Source organism: Schistocerca americana, chromosome 1 (genome assembly GCF_021461395.2).
Source record: "Schistocerca americana isolate TAMUIC-IGC-003095 chromosome 1, iqSchAmer2.1, whole genome shotgun sequence".
Lineage (NCBI taxonomy): Eukaryota > Metazoa > Arthropoda > Insecta > Orthoptera > Acrididae > Schistocerca > Schistocerca americana.
Window position 1 is genome coordinate 1,136,551,402 of NC_060119.1, and position 21,271 is coordinate 1,136,572,672.

The following is a 21,271-nucleotide window of genomic DNA, read 5'->3' on the forward strand; positions in this document are numbered from 1 at the left end:
CTGTGAAGTAATCGTGTGAATTTACAGTGTGTAACTTAATTCACCTCCACCTGGCTCCGACTCTGTAAGTGTACAGAGAGAGAGAGAGAGAAAGAGAGAGAGAGAGAGAGAGAGAGAGAGCAGAGGCACTGAAGGGAGTTTGGCTCCCGGAAGCGGATTCAGGGCATCTCTGCATCGCGCCGCTCCTAAATTCTGCGAGGATATCTCGCGCTCTCCCGCCGAACGGAGTAAAAAATGGGATTTACGCCTCCCTCCTGCTGTAGCTTCCGCTCTTGCTTCTGCTCCAGAAAAAAGAGATTAACGCCGTGATCTGAGGAAGGCCCATGTCCCGCGAGGGAAAGACGGTAAACAAAGCAGCCGCCAGAATGCTAAGGCCGGTGCAAAATCGTGCGCTATGCTTATCCGTCTGGTAAATACGTGGAAACGTGTATAATGCTATCTTACGACAGCAACAGACAGATTCAAACCGCGTAAGTTAATAAGAGACGGGACTGATCCACCAGGGTACACAAAACACGACAGAACACTGTTGCAAAAGCAACGAAAAAAGCATGCCAAATTCAGAAGAACGCAAAATCCTGAAGACTGGCTAAGTTTCTCGGAAGCTCGAAATTTAATGCGGACGTCAATGCGAGATGCTTTTAACAGTTTCTACAATGAAATATTGTCTCAAAATATGGTAGAAAACCCAAAGAGATTCTGGTCGTTCAAGTACACCAGTGGCAAAAAACAGTCAATACCGTCACTCCGCGATAGCGATGGAAATGTTACCGATGATGGCGCCACTAAAACGGAGTTACTAAATACAGTTTTCCGCTATTCCTTCACGAAAGAAGACGAAGTAAATATTCCAGAATTCGAAACCAGAACAGCTGTTAGGATGAGTTACATAAAAGTAGATATCTTAGGTGTTGCGAAATAACTTAAGAAAGGCAAGTCTTCCGGTCCAGACGGTATACCAATCAGGTTCCTTTCAGAGTATGCAGACACAAAGCGCCTTTCTTAGCAATCATATACAACCGCTCACTTAACGAAATGTCTTTTCCTAAAGACAGGTCACACCAATATTCAAGAAAGGAAATAGAAGTAACCCATTGAATTACAGACCCTTATCACTGACCTCAATTTGCAATAGGATTTTGGAGCATATACTGTACTCTAACATTATGAATCACCTTGAAGAAAATGGCTTATTGATACATAACCAACACAGATTCAGAAAATATCGTTCTTGTGCAACACAACTAGCTCTTTATTCCCGTGAAGTAATGAGTGCTGTCAACAAGGGATCTCAGATCGATTCCATTTTCCTAGATTTTCAGAAGGCTTTTGATACCGTTCCTCAAAAGCGACTATTAATCAAATTGCGTGCATATGGAGTATCGTCTCAGTTGTGTGACTGGATTCGTGATTTCCTCTCAGAGAGGTCACAGTTCGTAGCGATAGACGGTAAATCATCGAGCAGAACAGAAGTGATATCTGGCGTTCCGCAAGGTAGTGTCATAGGCCCTCTGCTGTTTCTGATTTACATAAATGATCTAGGTGATAATCTGAGCAGCCCCCTTAGATTGTTTGCAGATGACACTGTAATTGACCGTCTGGTAAAGTCATCAGACGATCAATTCCAATTACAAAATAATCTAGAGAGAACTTCTGTATGGTACGAAAAGTGGCAATTGGCACTAAACAAAGAAAAGTGCGAGGTCATCCACACGAGTACGAAAAGAAATCCGATATATTTTGGGTATACGATATATCGCACAAATCTAAAAGCTGTCAATTCGACTAAATACCTAGGAATTACAATTACAAACAACTTACATGGGAAAGACCACATAGATCATATTGTGGGGAAAGCGAAACAAAGACTGCGCTTTGTTGGCAGAACATATAGAAGATGCGACAAACTCACTAAGGAGATAGCCTACATTACACTTGTCCGCCCTCTGCTGGAATATTGCTGCACGGCATGGGATACTTACAAGGTAGGATTGACGGAGGACATCGAAAAAGTGCAAAGAAGGGCAGCTCATTTCGTGTTATCGCGCAATAGGGGTGAGAGTGTCACTGATATGATATGCGAGTTGGGGTGGCAGACACTGAAACAAAGGCGGTTTTCTTTGCGGCGAGATCTATTTACGAAAATTCAATCACGAATTTCCGAATGCGAAAATATTTTGTTGACAGCCACCTACGTAGGAAGAAATGATCATCATAATAAAATAAGAGAAATCAGAGCTCGAACGGAAAGATTTAGGTGTTTCTTTTTCCCACGCGCCATTCGAGAGTTCAACGGTAGAGAAGTAGTATGAAAATGGTTCGATCAACCCTCCTCCAGGCATTTAAGTGTGAATTGCAGAGTAACCATGTAGATGTAGGTGTTGACTAAATAACGCATCACTTTTTTCTGAGAGCAGGTGGCTTTTATTCAGGATTCCAGTACACCCAATTATTCCCCACTCTTTCTACATCTACATCTACATTGATACTCCGCAAGCCACCCAACGGTGTGTGGCGGAGGGCACTTTACGTGCCACTGTCATTACCTCCCTTTCCTGTTCCAGTCGCGTATGGTTCGCGGGAAGAACGACTGTCTGAAAGCCTCCGTGCGCGCTCTAATCTCTCTAATTTTACATTCGTGATCTCCTCGGGAGGTATAAGTAGGGGGAAGCAATATATTCGATACCTCATCCAGAAACGCACCCTCTCGAAACCTGGACAGCAAGCTACACCGCGATGCAGAGCGCCTCTCTTGCAGAGTCTGCCACTTGAGTTTCTTAAACATCTCCGTAACGCTATCACGGTTACCAAATAACCCGGTGACGAAACGCGCCGCTCTTCTTTGGATCTTTTCTATCTCCTCCGTCAACCCGACCTGGTACGGATCCCACACTGATGAGCAATACTCAAGTATAGGTCGAACGAGTGTTTTGTAAGCCACCTCCTTTGTTGATGGACTACATTTTCTAAGCACTCTCCCAATGAATCTCAACCTGGTACCCGCCTTACCAACAATTAATTTTATATGATCATTCCACTTCAAATCGTTCCGTACGCATACTCCCAGATATTTTACAGAAGTAACTGCTACCAGTGTTTGTTCCGCTATCATATAATCATACAATAAAGGATCCTTCTTTCTATGTATTCGCAATACATTACATTTGTCTATGTTAAGGGTCAGTTGCCACTCCCTGCACCAAGTGCCTATCCGCTGCAGATCTTCCTGTATTTCGCTACAATTTTCTAATGCAGCAACTTCTCTGTATACTACAGCATCATCCGCGAAAAGCCGCATGGAACTTCCGACACTATCTACTAAGTCATTTATATATATTGTGAAAAGCAGTGGTCCCATAACACTCCCCTGTGGCACGCCAGAGGTTACTTTAACGTCTGTAGACGTCTCTCCATTGATAACAACATGCTGTGTTCTGTTTGCTAAAAACTCTTCAATCCAGCCACACAGCTGGTCTGATATTCCGTAGGCTCTTACTTTGTTTATCAGGCGACAGTGCGGAACTGTATCGTACGCCTTCCGGAAGTCAAGAAAAATAGCATCTACCTGGGAGCCTGTATCTTTGGCCACAAAATTCTATTTTTCAGCATATCCGTTCAATGGGGCGGCATTACGCCACCTTACTGAGACGGCCTGAATGATTGCCTGGAACCATGCAACTGGTCTTGCTACATCAATAACCTCTCCGTCATCTATGTACTGCTTCTCGCAGAGTGCGTCCTTCATTGGGCCAAACAGACGGAAGTCGGAAGGTGCGAGATCCGGCCTGTGCGGTGGATGAGGAAGAACGCTCCAATGAAGTTTCGTGAGTTCCTCACGCGTGCGCAGGCTTGTGTGAGGCTTTGCGTTGTCATGGAGAAGGAGGAGTTCTTCTGCATTTTTGTGGCGACGATCACCTCGAATGAGAATGTCCGCACGTTCCAACATTCCAAGAGCGAGAGCTGTGTGCAGCCGGCCAGCATGCGGGAGATCGGACAGATTTGCGCAACCTTGTTATGACGATAATACACACGTCGCACAACGACTCACCGTGGTTTTGTTCACCGCCAGGCCATCTTACACATCCTACAGGCTACTGTTCTCCCACGAAAGGAACTCGATTCCAGCGCTCTGTTTGGAACGCACCTCCTTTACAGACGTCACTTTGAAGTCCACATACAGGGTGTTACAAAAAGGTACGGCCAAACTTTCAGGAAACATTCCTCACACACAAATAAAGAAAAGATGTTATGTGGACATGTGTCCGGAAACGCTTAATTTCCATGTTAGAGCTCATTTTAGTTGGTCAGTATGTACTGTACTTCCTCGATTCACCGCCACTTGGCCCAATTGAAGGAAACTAATGTTGACTTCGGTGCTTGTGTTGACATGCGACTCATTGCTCTACAGTACTATCATCAAGCACATCAGTACGTAGCATCAACAGGTTAGTGTTCATCACGAACGTGGTTTTGCTGTCAGTGGAATGTTTACAAATGCGGAGTTGGCAGATGCCCATTTGATGTATGGATTAGCACGGGGCAATAGCCATGGCGCGGTACGTTTGCATCGAGACAGATTTCCAGAACGAAGGTGTCCCGACAGGAAGACGTTCGAAGCAATTGATCGGCGTCTTAGGGAGCACGGAACATTCCAGCCTATGACTCGCGACTGGGGAAGACCTAGAACGACGAGGACACTTGCAATGGACGAGGCAATTCTTCGTGCAGTTGACGATAACCCTAATGTCAGCGTCAGAGAAGTTGCTGCTGTACAAGGTAACGTTGACCACGTCACTGTATGGAGAGTGCTACGGGAGAACCAGTTGTTTCCGTACCATGTACAGCGTGTGCAGGCACTATCAGCAGCTGATTCGCCTCCACGGGTACACTTCTGCGAATGGTTCATCCAACAATGTGTCAATCCTCATTTCAGTGCAAATGTTGTCTTTACGGCTTCATTCCAACGTGATTGTAAATTTTCACATTCAACATGTGTGGGCTGACGAGAATCCGCACGCAATTGTGCAATCACGTCATCAACACAGATTTTCTGTGAACGTTTAGGCAGGTATTGTTGGTGATGTCTTGATTGGGCCCCATGTTCTTCCACCTACTCTCAATGGAGCACGTTATCATGATTTCATACGGGATACTCTACCTGTGCTGCTAGAACATGTGCCTTTACAAGTACGACACAACATGTGGTTCATGCACGATGGAGCTCCTGCACATTTCAGTCGAAGTGTTCGTACGCTTCTCAACAACAGATTCGGTGACCGATGGATTGGTGAGGCGGACCAATTCCATGGTCTCCAAGCTCTCCTGGCCTCAATCCTCTTGACTTTCATTTATGGGGGCATTTGAAAGCCCCGGTACCAAATGTAGAGACTCTTCGTGGTCGTATTGTGTACGGCTGTGATACAATACGCCATTCTCCAGGGCTACATCAGCGAATCAGGGTTCCATGCGACGGAGGGTGGATGCATGTATCCTCGCTAACGGAGGACATTTTGAACATTTCCTGTAACAGTGTGTTTGAAGTCACGCTGGTACGTTCTGTTGCTGTGTGTTCCCATTCCATGATTAATGTGACTTGAAGAAAAGTAATAAAATGAGCTCTAACATGGAAAGTAAGCGTTTCCGGACACATGTCCACATAACATATTTTCTTTATTTGTGTGTGAGGAATGTTACCTGAAAGTTTGGCCGTACCTTTTTGTAACACCCTGTATAGCACCGCCATCAGTTGGAACTTCACGAAGCTGGAGTATTCCACGATGTCCCACAACAAATTCAGAATTTTTTTCAACCGAAATTGGCCGAGGAAAAAAAGTATTGCATTACTCGCCCCTCTTGATGATGATGATGATGATGATGATGACTGTTTTGTTAGGCGCTCAACTGCGCGGTTATCAGGGCCCGTACAAATTTCCAATCTTTACTCAGTCTAATCTCTCCACTTTCATGAATGATGATGATGATGACGATGAAATGATGAGGACAACACAAACATCCAGTCCTCGGGCTGAGAAAATCCCCAATCCGGCCGGGAATCGAATCCATGACCCAGTGATCCAAAGACAGCAACGCTAGCCAGTAGACCGCGATCTGTGGACCTCGCCCCTCTTATGTGATCTAATACCAGCCATTTAGGGTCCTTCTGAAAGCACCTCTCTCTCTCTCTCTCTCTCTCTCTCTCTCTCTCTCTCCTCTCCCCCTACTTTTCTCTCTCTCTCTCTCTCTCTCTCTCTCTCTCTCTCTCTCTCTCTGGCTGTTTGGAATTGTGGAGGGACACTCAAGTAATCGTTCCTCTTGTTTCATCTCCGTCAGTGAATTTGGGCGTTTATTTACCATCGCTGAGGCACCCATTTTTCAGCAGTAAAGCGAAATCATCAGCCTAGACGAAAACGTTAAACCATTACTGTAGAAAATGTCTTGGTTAAAAACAGTATGTATACATTACTTTCATTTTGCTGAGGCAATTGTTGGGGCCTAACATATTCTCTTACCTGAGTTACTTTGGCTTTACGAAAGGTCATTATATACGCATTTCTGACGCTGCGCTTTATAGTGGAAGCGAGACAATAAAAATCAGGACTCATTTCTAGGCTTTGTCGACGTAAAAAAAATACTTGAGGAAAAAGAGGGGTAAGCTGTAAAAAATATGTAGAAGTTCCGAATACTAATACTGGAAGACCAAGAATGGCGTAGACGGACTGAAAAGGATGTGATACGGGGATGGAGTCAATGCAATTACAGAAAAAGAAGAGAGTTGCAGGAGGGGGAAAGGATATCAGTGAGAGTCGATGATGACAGTTTTTATTCTGAATGAAAGGGACCGACTGATTGAAACGTAAAGTGTAATAAGTAGAGAATATAAATTACAAGTAAACCGAAGAAAGACTACAGTAATGAGCAGCAGCAGAAATGGGGTAAGCGATATACTTAACACCGAAGCTGGAGAGCAAGAAGAGCAAGAGGTAGACGAAGTGAAGAAATTCTTCTATCACCTTGGAAGCAAAATCACACACGACGCACGATGAATGGAGGGCAAAGAAAGTAGACTAACACAGGCGAAGAGGGCATTCTTGACCAAGAGAAGTCTACTAATCTCGAACACAGGCCTTTATTTGAGGAATAAATTTCTAGGAATACACGTTTAGAGCACAGTCATGTATGGTAGTGTCTCAAGGACTATAAGACAACCGAAAAAGAAGAGATGCGCAGCTTTTGAAATGTGGTGCTACAGAATATTGGAAATTAGTTGGGCTGATAAAACGAAAAATTAGGTTCTCCACAGAAACGTCGCGGCAGGAAAGTGTGGAAAAAATTCGGTAGAGAAAGGGGGAAGGATGGTAGGACATTTGTTAAGACATCGGGGAATGACTTCAATGGTAGTCGAGAGAGCTGTAGAGGGTAAAAACCGAAGGGGAAAGACAGAAATTGCAATACATCCGATAAATAATTGAGGATGTAGGTTGCAAGTGCTACTCTGAGATGAAGAGGTTGACAACGGAGAGGAATTCGTGGCGGGATGCATCAAAGCAGACGGAAGACCGATTAGAGATTACGTCTCTTTCGGATCAAGTGATACGTAGAAACAAGAATTAGTGTCGCTTTTCATTTGTTTGCGCGTGTGGGGTGCCGCGTAATAGATGTGGAACGGCGATATTCAGTGCAGAAACAAACAGTACGCATCAAACCACTAGTAATCATGAACTGGGGCTGAAATAATAGAGTTGAAACTAGAATCGACAATAAATTTGCTGGGAAGTGTTTGTACAGTGTTCACCGACTGTTTAGGGTACTCTGGTAAATATTTGGTGCTGCGAAATATTTTCCCAAATTACATAACATGTCGCTAATGCAGCAGTGTGTTTTGTGCAGACTGGGTCAGAAAAACGTGTCATAACAGTAATCGTCTATTAAAGTGTTAGCAGACAGCCGCATTGGCTGTGCTTACTCGAACAACATATTAGGCTGCTTCTGAACTGTGGCTCTTAGGTCTAGTTGATGTTAAAGCTTTAAACATGGCTGCGTTGTCAGCGACCGTTACAAGGTAAAATTAAAACAACTGCAGTGCTCGGACGCGAAAATGACGTCTTTTTGACTAGGTTTAGGCCGCTTCTAAGAGTGCCTCATCAGAAATAAGACATTTAAAACTGGCATGACACGTATAAAATAAGTATGAAGGGATAACGCTTTAGTCACGCAATATTAAAATAGAAAACATAGAGGGAGGCCACTAAGGGCTGCACCAAATGTCCAGCTGGGTAGCATTAGACTCTGATCGCAGATCTGGCCCAAACCTAAGTCAAAAAGACATCATTTTCGTGACTGAGGGCTGCAATTGTTTTAATTCTATCTAGTTGATGTGTATATCCACTCCTAAGATCTGCAGCGGATAGGCACTTGGTGCAGGGAGTGGCAACTGACCCTTAACATAGACAAACGTAATGTATTGCGAATACATAGAAAGAAGGATCCTTTATTGTATGATTATATGATAGCGGAACAAACACTGGTAGCAGTTACTTCTGTAAAATATCTGGGAGTATTCGTGCGGAACGATTTGAAGTGGAATGATCATGTAAAATTAATTGTTGGTAAGGCGGGTACCAGGTTGAGATTCATTGGGATAGTCCTTAGAAAATGTAGTCCATCAACAAAGGAGGTGGCTTACAAAACACTCGTTCGACCTATACTTGAGTATTGCTCATCAGTGTGGGATACGTACCAGATCGGTTTGACGGAGGAGATAGAGAAGATCCAGCGGCGCGTTTCGTCACAGGGTTATTTGGTAAGCGTGATAGCGTTACGGACATGTTTAACAAACTCAAGTGGCAGACTCTGCAAGAGAGGCGCTCTGCATCGCAGTGTAGCTTGCTCGCCAGGTTTCGAGAGGGTGCGTTTCTGGATGAGGTATCGAATATATTGCTTCCCCCTACTTATACCTCCCGAGGAGATCACGAATGTAAAATTAGAGAGATTAGGGCGCGCACGGAGGCTTTCAGACAGTCGTTCTTCCCGCGAACCATACGCGACTGGAACAGGAAAGCGAGGTAATGACAGTGGCACGTAAAGTGCCCTCCGCCACACACCGTTGGGTGGCTTGCGGAGTATAAATGTAGATGTAGATGTAGATGTAATTTAGGTACGCAAGTTTGACTGCAGTATGCCATAGTTACTGAGAAGAGCAACTTGAATAATACACTACTGGCCATTAAAATTGCTACACCAAGAAAAAATGCAGATGATAAACGAGTATTCATTGGACAAATATATTATACTAGAACTGACATGTGATTACATTTTCACGCAATTTGGGTGCATAGATCCTGAGAAATCAGTACCCAGAACAACCACCTCTGGCAATAATAACGGCCATGATACGCCTGGGCATTGAGTCAAATAGAGCTTGGATGGCGTCTACAGGTACAGCTGCCCATGCAGCTTCAACACGATACCACAGTTCATCAAGAGTAGTGAATGGCGTATTGTGACGAGCCAGTTGCTCGGCCACCATTGACCAGACGTTTTCAATTGGTGAGAGATCTGGAGAATGTGCTGGCCAGGGCAGCAGTCGAACATTTTCTGTATCCAGAAAGGCCCGTACAGGACCTGTAACATGCGGTCGTGCGTTATCCTGGTGAAATGTACGGTTTCGCAGGGATCGAATGAAGGGTAGAATGGTTCAAATGGCTCTGAGCACTATGGGACTTAACTTCTTCGGTCATCAGTCCCCTAGAACTTAGAACTACTTAATCCTAACTAACCTAAGGACACCACACACATCCATGCCCGCGGCAGGATTCGAACCTGCGACCGTAGCGGTGGCGCAATTCCAGAATGTAGCGCCTAGAACCGCTCGGCCACTCGGGCCGGCCTGAAGGGTAGAGCCACGGGTCGTAACACATTGAAATGTAACGTCCACTGTTCAAAGCGTCGTCAATGCGAACAACAGGTGACCGAGAAGTGTAACCAATGGCATCCCATACCACCACGCCGGGTGATACGTCAGTATGGCGATGACGAATACACGCTTCCAATGTGCGTTCACCGCGATGTCGCCAACACGGATGCAACCATCATGATGCTGTAAACAGAACCTGGATTCATCCGAAAAAATGACGTTTTGCCATTCGTGCTCCCAGGTTCGTCGCAGGCGCTCCTGTCTGTGATGCAGCGTCAAGGGTAACCGCAGCCATGGTCTCCGAGCTGATAGTCCATGCTGCTACAAACGTTACAGCCGTTACAGCCATGCGGATAAGATGCCTGTCATCTCGACTGCTAGTGATACGAGGCCGTTCCGTATTACCATCCTGAACCCACCGATTCCATATTCTGCTAACAGACATTGGATCTCGACCAACGCGAGCAGCAATGTCGCGATACGATAAACCGCAATCGCCATAGGCTACAATCCGACCTTTATCAAAGTCTGAAACCTGATGGTACGCATTTCTCCTCCTTACACGAGGCATCACAAGAACGTTTCACCAGGCAACGCCGGTCAACTGTTGTTTGTGTATGAGAAATAGGTTGGAAACTTTCCTCATGTCAGCACGATGTAGGTGATGCCATCGGCGCCGACATTGTGTGAATGCTCTGAAAAGCTAATCATTTGCACATCACAGCATCCTCTTCCTGTCGGTTAAATTTCGCGTTTGTAGCACGTCATCTTCGTGGTGTAGCAATTTTAATGGCCATTAGTGTACTTTCACTCCGGATTCGATGCCTTATCCCAAATTAGTACCAAACCATTAGAAACACGGTATTTTTTTAATTAGACTACTAGTCGGAGAGGAAGTGGGGAGGGGTGTGTGTTTTAAGTTCTTGGTAGCTTGCCGACCATTCGCCCAGCACCGCGCGCAGCTGTTTAGCACACAATGGCAGCACAGTGGCAGGCAGGTCGTCAGCAGAGAACTGCGCCTACTCACTGCTGGGGTCGTGGATCCAGTGCTTCTTCTCGGCGGTCTTCCCTCCGCCGGCAGCAGAGTTGCCGTTGCCGTTGCTGTTGCTGTTGCTGCCGCTGCTGCTGGGACCGCCGGTTCCGCTGATGGCGCGCCCTTCATCCTGCAACAACAAAGGCACTTCTTACCACACGCTCTCAATCAACTCGTGAAACTAGATTGAAGCGCCAAAGAAACTGGTATACGCATGTGTATTCAAGTACAGAGATATGTAAACAGGCAGAATACGACGCTGCGGGCGGCAACGGCTATCTAACATAAGTGTCTAGCGTAGTTGTTAAATCGGTTACTGCTGCTACAGTGGCACGTTAAAAAGACTTAAGTGATGTTGAGTGATGGAACACAGCATCTCCCAGGCAGCGATGAAGTGGGGATTTTCCCGTAAGACCATTTCAAGAGTGTACCGTGAATATCAGGAAGCTTGCAAAACATCAAATCTCCGACGTCGCTGCGGCCGTAAAAAGATCCTGCAAGAACAGGTTCAACGACGACTGGATAGAATCGTTGAACGTGACAGAAGTGCAACCCTTCCGCAAATTGCTGCAGACTTCAATGCTGGGCCATCAGGTGTCAGCGTCCGAGCCATTCAGCAAAACATCATCGATATGGGCTTTCGGAGCTGAAGGCCCACTCATGTGCACTTGATGACTGAACGACACAAAGCTTTACGCCTCACCTGGCCCGTCAACAGCGAAACATGTTGCCTGGTCGGACGAATCAAGTTTCAAATTGTATCGAGCGGGTGGATGTGTACGGATATGGAGACAACCTCATGAATCCATGGTCCCTGCATGTCAGAAAGGGACTGTTCAAGCAGATGGAGGCACTGCAATGGTGTGGGGTGTGTGCAGTTGGAGTGATATGGGACCCCTGTTACGTCTAGACACGATTCTGACAGGTGGCACGTATTAAGCATCTTGTCTGATCACCTGCATCCATTCGTGTCTGTCGTGCAATTCCAGCACGACAATGCGATGCCCCACACGTCCAGAATTGCTACAGAGTGCCTCCAGTAATACTCTTCTGAGTTTAAAAACGTTCACTGGCCACCAAACTCCCCAGATCTGAACATTATTCAGCAGATCTGGGATGCTTTGCAACGTGCTACTCAGAAGAGATCTCCACCCCCTCGGACTCTTACGTATTTATGGAACGGCCTGCAGGATTCATGGTGTCAGTTCCCTCCGGTACTACTTCAGACATTAGTCGAGTCCATGCCACGACGTGTTGCGGCACTCCTGCGTGCTCGCGGGTGCCCTACACGTTATTAGGCAGGTGTACCAGTTTCTTTGCCTGTTCAGTGTATATTTCCAACACGGTATTGCTGTACAACTCAGCTCCAAACACAAGTTACATACTATTCTAGGTCACGAAAACTCATGGAGTAAATCGGAAGTAATATCTGGCGTTCCCAAACCAAGTGTTGAGGGCCCGCTGCTGTTCCTAATCTACGTAAACGACATAGAGACAATCTGAGCAGACCCCTTAGATTCTTTGCACATGATGCTGTCATTTACCGTCTTCGTAAGTCATCAGATGATGAACACCAACTGCACGAGTATTTAGAGAAGAGATCTGCATTGTTCAAAAAGTGCACATAATGAAAATAATCGACATGAGTAATAAAAGAAATCCACCAAATTTCGGTTACACGATAACTCTCTCAAACTGGAAAATTCTAAATTCAACGAAATACTTAGGTATTACAGTTACGAATAACTTCTATTGAAACGATCACAAAGATAATATTTTGGGTAAAGCAAACCAAAGCCTGCGATTTATTGGCAGAAGACTCACAAAATGCAACAGATCGTCTAAAAAGACAACATACAACACGCTTGCCTTCCCTTTTCTGGTATAGTGCCGTGCGCTGTGGGATGCACATGAGATGGAACTAACAGAGGGCATCGAAAAAGTTCAAATAAAGGAAGCTCGTTTTGCATTATCGCGAAATTGGGGAATGATGAGTGCAAAAGGATGGCATTCATTAAACAAAGGAGTTCTTCGTTGCGGTACAATCTTCTCGCATAATTTCAATCACCAACTTCCTGCCGGCCGGCGTGACCGAGCGGTTCTAGGCGCTACAGTCTGGAAACGAGCGACCGCTACGGTCGCAGGTTCGAATCCTGCCTCGGGCATGGATGTGTGTGATGTCCTTAGGTTAGTTAGGTTTAAGTAGTTCTAAGTTCTAGGGGACTGATGGCCTCAGAAGTTAAGTCCCATAGTGCTCAGAGCCATTTGAACCAACTTCCTTTTCCGAATGCGAAAATATTCTGTTGGCTTCCACGTGCATAGAAATGATCATCATGATAAAATAAGGGAAATCAGGGCTCGCACAGAAAAAATTAAGTGCTCGTTTTACACGCGCGCTGTTTAAGAGTGGAACCGTAGAGAAATAGCTTGAAGGTGGTACAATGAACCCTCTACCACGCACTTAATTTTAAATTGCAGAGTAATCATGCAGACCATATAGATGTAGATTCAAGTTATATTATGGTATCGGCATTAATTATTGCCTGTCATATGAATTTTTAAATATTAATAGTTCTTTATTTATAATTATCAGATTTTTCGTATATATTTATTCAGTGCTCTGAAATTTTTGGGGTTTACGTGATTTGTGTGGATCTGAAGTTATTTGTTTACACATGTTTATTGTTGTATGATTTGTTTCATTATTTCATATTTTGTGATAGAGTTGTATAATTATTGTGGGTGCAATTGTCGAGTTTTTCCGGGAGTTGTGTACGTCTAATCTTGGTGACAGATGCTGATTCCCGATTGTAAACCACCTGCATTAACGCACGTTGTTATAAATCCTGCAAGTCGCGGTGACACAAATCATTAATTCCTTGTAATTATTGTTAAGTCACACTACAGTAAATCTGTGCAGGTTTTATTGTTTTGGTGTAGTACTGGCTTCATGAGTGAAACAATTTGTTCCTTTGGAATAAAAATTTTCTTGGTGTGACAACTTCAACTTCCAACCCATCGCTCTCAACCTCTCAATAACGCTGCGCTCCTATGAAAACAGACTCAGGTAGGTACGGAGTGCATTTAATTTTGGCCCACTGCATTCGACTCTGCTCATCGCACAAGAAAATCGTTGTGGTTGCCAGATTACGTTCGCGGCCTGAAGATGGCACCGTGTGGTACCGAAACGTTTTAAGAAGAATAAACGGCGTTAGATTCAAATACAGCCACAGGTTTTGTCATCGTAATTCAAAGAACTCGGCTAATTCAGTCGTCAGTTTACGATGCGACTTTGGCGGGGTGGTAGGCTGAACAGTGCAATGGACTCTCAATTTGTGCACACAGTGACCAATAGCTAAATGTATGGGCCAAGGGACACACGTAAGACCTGAAAGATGCTGCAACTGATAGTCATTATGCATCTGGTGCGAAGAAATCATCCTTCATGTTGCTGTAATAGTATCTGTGATATGAAAATCGTCGCTTGAACAAAACTGTTTGTGCGTAAATAAGCACACATTATAGTGGATTCATTGTACTGCTTTTTAAAATAGAAAAAGATTTTTTGAGTCATTAATCTTCTGATAGGTTTGGTGCAGCCCGTCTGCACCGACTTTTTCATCGCAGAGAAACACTTCCTCCTACATCCACAATTATTTGCTGGATGTACTGCAACTCTGTCTTCCCCCACAGTCTTTACGCTCCACGGCTCCCTCTGGTACCATGGAGGTCATTCTCTGATGCCTTAACACATCTATTGTTCCTTTCTTATTGTATTGCTGAAAGCGTTTACTTAAACCTATGGACTGACTTTTTTCAGGTTCATGAACATTTATTTTTATCTGTTATTACTTTTATGTTGTAATTTCATGTACTGAAACGTTCCATGACCTTGGCGATTTGCTCCTCAATTTGGTCCTACGGGACTTGACGTGTAAATAAAAATAAATAAAAATGCACTAGCATCCAGTCACTTCTTCTTGTGGTTTCGCTATATTCCTCTCCTCGCCGATTCTGCGGACAGCATTCTCATTCCTTGTCAGTCCACATAATTTTCAACATTCTTCTGTAGCATCACATCTCAGACGCTTCGATTCTCTTCTGTTACGGTTTTCCCACAGTCCATGTTTCACTGCCACACAACGCTCTGCTCGAGACGTACATTCACAGAAGTTTCTTCCTCAAATTAAGGCCTACGTTTGACACTAGTAGACTTCTCTCGGCCAAGAGCGCTCCTTTCGTCGTTGCTAGTCTGCTTATTACGTCCTCCTTGCTACTTTGCTGCCTAACTAGCAGAATTCCCTAACTTCATCTGCTTCGTGATCACCAATCCTTAAGTTCAGTTTCTCGCAGTTCTCGTTCCTGCTGCCTCTCATCTCTTTCATCTTACTTCACTTTACTCTCAATCCGTATTCAGTACTCAGTAGACTGTTCATTCCAATTTTTCTTCGTTTTCACTGAGGGTAGAAATGTCATCACAGAATTTCATAATTCATATCCTTTCACCTTGAATTTTAATTCCACTTTCCGTCATTTCTGTCATTGCTTCTTCGATGTGTAGATTGAACAGTACGGCGAAAGACTACATCCCTGTCTTACACCCTGTTAATCAGAGCACTTCGTTCTTCTTCTTGCCCTCTTATTGCTCCCATTTGGCTCTTGTACAGATTCTATATTACCCGTCTTTCCCTCTAAGTTACCCATATTTTCCTCAGAATCTCAAACTTGTTGCACAATTTTACAGTACCTGACGCTTTTTCTAGGTCAAAAAATCCTATTAACGTGTTTTGAGTATTTTTCGTTTTTACTTCAGTTATCTAGCGCAACTGCAGAACTGCCTCTCTGGTCCGTTTACCTTTGCTAAAGCCACGCTGATCGTAACGATTATATAACGCAAGTGGAGAATGGTCGGTTTACGAAGTGAACACATGAAACAATTCCAAGTTACTGTGTGGAAAGGAGTAGGAGAAAAGCAATTTTTCTCGGCAGATATCGGCTAAGCAGTGCCGGTGAGAGCGCTATGGAAAACCGGGAAGGATAAATCTCCATTTGGGAGCGGGGGAAGCCCAGGATAGCGTCGGTAAATCGCGGTCGCACGGAGCAGCAGCGGCGATCCGTCGTAGACCCCGGCACGCTGGGGAGGGGAACCCCCCGGCACGCTAATCTGTTGTCTGGCCGCTGATGGATGCCTTGCTGGGCCTGCGCACTGATCACGCCGCTTCTGCAAGGCCCACCAACCTTCTCGACAACACACTGGACGCTCGGTGGCTGACCGAGACGGGAGGCGCAGCGCCGCCATCTGATTTAGGCTCTCCCTGCTGCCACGCTAAATCACTCCACGTCAGCACCGGAAACACTTCGTCCAACTCTGCTGCGATGGATTTCTTAACCGTGCTTGTCGAAGCAAAGTCATTCATAAATACTGGGTGGTACGTATTCAGTTGGCCACCCTGACGAAATGCGCGTTGGATGCTGCGGAATCAGGCAAATAGCGTCGCATGGAGCGGTGGAAGCCTTTATCAAAATCTTACTTGAAAAATCATATCTACAATTGACATAAAAGTTTTCTGGGTATAGTACCGCGTCATAATGTAAAAACTACTGCTGCTGGAGAAAAACCAACGTTTCGGCTACCATTGCAGAGGCCTTCTTCTGGGTCTTGGTTTTTCTCCAGCAACAGTAGTTTTTACATTATGACGCGGTACTATACCCAGAAAACTTTTATATCGACTGACTCTGGCCGCGGAAGCCTACGCAATTATGTCTACAATTGTGTACAGAGTAAGTCACCTTAGTGTATGTCTTGAACTTTGGTTTTGGTACATTATAGTTTATTGATTCTTGGTGATTAGTTTTAATTATTCTACCACAAACATTTCTTATCCAGTTTATTTTTGCCATTTTAAAAATATTGGTTCATTATTTGCAACAGCAGTGTTAACAAGTCGTTTACTTAAAAAATGATTATTAAAGTTCTCTATCAAGAATGAGACTGTGTGTTTTGAATGGTAACATATGCTACAGTGAATAATTCTGACTTGCATTCATTTTCAAGTTTAACGTAAAATCCAAGCTATCTGAATATTAAAACTGTGTGCCGGACCGAGACTCGAACTCGGGACCTTTGCCTTTCGCTGGCAAGTGCTCTACCAACTGAGCTACCCAAGCACGACTCACGAGCGGTCCTCACAATTTTACTTCCGCCAGTACCTCGTCTCCTACCTTCCAAACTTCACAGAAGTTTTCCTGCGAACCTTGCAGGACTAGCACTACTGGAAGAGAGGACATTGCGGAGACATGGCTTAGTTCGAGTCTCGGTTCAGAACACAGTTTTAATCTGCCAGGAAGTTTCAAAACCAGCGCACACTCCGCTGCCGAGTGAAAATTTCATATCTGAATATTACTAATTATCTCAGAGTAATTTTTTTCATCATTCACAGCTGAAATGCCAAGCCGTAATGATCTTGTTTCCATCGATCTTTTTTTCAAGTGAACTGGTCATACAAAAGGAAAAGGTTTCAGTAATATTTTTCAGTTAAATACAAAAGTAAAGTACAGATTTTATTCTTTCAATACTGACCACAGGTGTTATTTAGTGTTAGTATTTACCTTCAGATGGAAACGCTAGCGCTAAGCCAGTGCTGAATATAAGCACTGTTGTTCCGTAAATACTGTTAAGTTGTCAGAATAACAGCCCATGCTGGCATTGAAGTGAAAGCGTAAAATGATTGAATTTTGTTGGAAAACCGAATCCCGATTACATGCACCTCACGCTTCGGAACATAAATGATAGCCTATTGCAACAGTTCTGATCGAGGTCGTAACACAGTTACATTACGTCAGAGTGGTTGTTAGGGACGTGTATTTTCAATTCACCAGCGGAAGTGCAGCACCCAAGTGGCCATTCATAATATTGGTTAACTTCACATTCACGGCTTGTTTGGAGTCTAAGTATTCCGATAAGCGCAGCAAGGGTGAAGGTCGTACGACAAATAATGCAGAATTTCGTTACTAAATCTTCGGCAGGGGAATGTTGTTTTGAGGTTACACCCGGGGAATCCAAAAGTTGCGGGATGGCGTACAGCTGGCGTGTCAGCGATTATTAGTCGCTAATGTACTGAGGATGACGCCTTACGGGTAGCTACAGTGAGTGCCGACCTGAACTGTAAAATTTTCTCATTCCGAATTCCAACAAAATAGCTGGCTGAACATAATTTATATTTCAGTAGGTAGGGTGCTGCAATGGCTCACACAGCCCGCCAAAGTATGCCCAAATTCCACCAAATATCGTGAAACCGTTTAATACCACGCCCTGGCCTTGTGACGTTCCCATACCGTCAACTAGATTCAAGAGCTCTGGATTACTTTATCAGTGGTGAAGGGAAAGATCTCTATCAATCTTTTGCCGAACATTAGGCTGCCATTCGGTGCAAAAATAGCGCCATTCCGCAGTGTATCTTAGGCCGTGCCGTGGAAGCCTTCCCGCGACCAATTCAGCAACGCAACCACAGAAACGGGGAATGTTTGAAGGCATTTTCAAGCTGTAGTGGGTCTGCTGGTACGTGTTACAACCCAGAATAACTACCAATTTGCCAGCCTCTGTGGCCGAGCGGTTCTGGGCGCTTCAATCTGGAACCGCGCGACCGCTACGGTCGGGGGGGGTCCAGTCCTGCCTCGGACATGGATGTGTGTGATGTCCTTAGGTTATTTAGGTTTAAGTAGTTCTAAGTTCTAGGGGACTGATGACCTCAGATGTTAAGTCCCATAGTGCTCAGAGCCATTTGAACCGTAACTACCAGTTTATGTACTTGTATTTCGCAACCGTATGAAATTACTACTTACACTCGCCATGTTTGTTATCTTTTAAAGTTGATAGATACACTACGTGTCAACCTAACGCAGAACTACAAGGCAGTGATTCCCAGATGACGTCGTCCGTACAGTGGACACTGAAGAATAAGGTACACACTCACTGTGATAAAGTAAAATGTAAGATGAAAGATGACGCTGTTGTTTATCGACTAATAAAGTCATCAGAAGATCAAAACAAACTGCAAAATCGATTTAGAAAAAATATCTGAATGATGCGAAAAGTGGCAGTTGACCCTAAATAACGAAAAGTGTGAGGTCATCCACATGAGTGCTAAAAGGAACTCGTTAAACTTCGGTAACACGATAAATCAGTCTAATCTAAAAGTCGTAAATTCAACTAAATACCTAGGTTTTACAGTTACGAACAACTTAAATTGGAAAGAACACACAGAAAATGTTGTGGGGAATGCTAACCAAAGACTGCGTTTTATTGGAAGGACACTTAGAAAATATAACAGACCTACTAAGGAGACTGCTTAGACTACGCTTGTCCGTCCTATTTTAGAATACTGCTGCGCGGTGGTGGATCCTTAACCGGTAGGACTGACGGAGTACATAGAAGAAGTTCAAAGAAAGGCAGCACGTTTTGTATTATCACGAAATATGAGAGAGAGTGTCACAGAAACGATAGAGGATTTGGGCTGGAAATCATTAAAAGAAAGGCGTTTTTCGTTGCGACGGAATCTTTCACTAAATTCCAATCACCAACTTTCTCCTCCGAATGCGAAAATATTTTGTTGACACCGATCTACACAGGGAGACACAATCGCCACGATAAAATAAGGGAAAGCAGAGCTCGTACGGAAAGATATAGCTGTTCATTCTTTCCGCGCGAAATACGAGATTGGAATAATAGAGAACTGTGAAGGTGGTTCGATGAACCCTCTGCCAGGCACTTAAATGTGATTTGCGGAGTATCAATGTAGATGTAGATGTAGAAAAAACGGCTTGGCTCGCCCTAATAGGATCAGCCTGTAGATGATTAACGTTCACAGTGTGATAAATATCGTCTTGTTTTTGCTCCCTTTCATATCGACGATTTTCAGGCAAGGATGCTGCTATAAGCAGGGACATGTTGCAAAGATAAGCTGCACGACTGAAAAACTCAGAAAAATTCGGTATAAGCCATAGAGAAAGACGGAAACACTGACATCAAGAGAGAAGTGCTTCGATTCAAAAGAGAAAAGGCAGAAGTAAATCTGACGTTGCGCTTGATAATGAAAACATGACTTAGCATCTGTCAAGCTAGAAACAGCGTTTGACACAGCAAAATGTACAAAAACAGTGGAGTGCCGTCACTATTTGAGTATAATAGCCACACTGCCACGGCTGTTGCAAAGGTTCATAGAAGCGGGCGAGAACGAAGCAAACCAAAACACAATTACGTCAGACGCAGCGACGCCACTGAGTCAGGCGCCAGCGACGCAGTAACGTCCGCAACAGCAGAAAGGCAGTGTGAATGTGGCATCAAAAGGCCGGTTACCACACTTCCAAGCTACGGTCTTCGTTCTGTGTGCGTAGTTCGAAGAGGTGCTTCGGCAAAACACGTCAGAGCCGAACCAGTGCAAAGACCCGTTACTTTTTACCCACATGTACCTCAGTGTGGCAGCACCGTCTTCCAGGAGAGGTCAACGCCAGCAGACGGGGCAACATGGCTGTGCAAGACCCTACATCCTCCTGCCTACCCCTCGCACTGAGTTCAGCTCTGTAGACTAGGCGCCCCCCAGTCGGTGGGACACCTACATCCACAGTTATTTGCTGTGTGTATATTGCGCGGATGATATTTTTCCGAAAGTCAGATGGTATATTGCCTTGTAACGCTGGAAATGCATATCCTCGTATTTCCATCTATTGTACTATACTTTTTTTCCTTGTTTTGTTACCTCAAGATATGACATTTCTGTGTCTTTATATATTGTAATTGTTTTACTATATATATATATATATATATATATATATATATATATATATATATATATATGCATTTATGTCGATTTATAATTGGTTTTTTTTGTGAATATTATTTGTATTTTACGCTGGGTCTTGCCTAGGGAAAACTATGCTATCGAACGAATACATCGATAGGTCGTGTGAAGAACGAAAGTGTGTAGGATCTTTGGGAGTGTTAACTCTGCCGCGTGGAGCGCGGGCAGCGAAGGAGTCTGGTTGGAGTAGCGACTGGAGCAGGTGTGTTGTGTGAAGCTCCCGCGAGTTGCCGCGCTTTCGGGGTTTGGCAGCAAGTAATTGCGCTCGACTTGCGATGATAGTTTCTGACATGGAGTCGCGGACGGGAAGCATTAGCTGGCGCACATCAAGAGCCCGTTTCGTCTGGTGACCGTGTCGAGAAGAAGGCGCGCCAACATCCAGCTTCTGCAACAGCGACGGCCGACAATGAGTGACTGTCGCCACCTCCTCGATCGACGGCTTCAAACCTTCAATCAACCAACAAGGAA

General features: G+C 44.5%; 1 protein-coding gene across 1 annotated transcript in view; it reads right to left on the reverse strand.

Moving 5' to 3' along the window:
- LOC124597181 (proteoglycan Cow) overlaps positions 1-11,082 on the reverse strand; it is a gene marked incomplete at its 5' end in the record, with an annotated part of 285,759 nt that extends 274,677 nt beyond the window's left edge. Inside the window, one exon of the mRNA XM_047135921.1 lies at positions 10,941-11,082. Coding sequence (XP_046991877.1) covers positions 10,941-11,082 — 142 coding nt within the window. The remainder of the gene's footprint in view (positions 1-10,940) is intronic.
- Between the last annotated feature and the right edge of the window lie 10,189 nt (positions 11,083-21,271).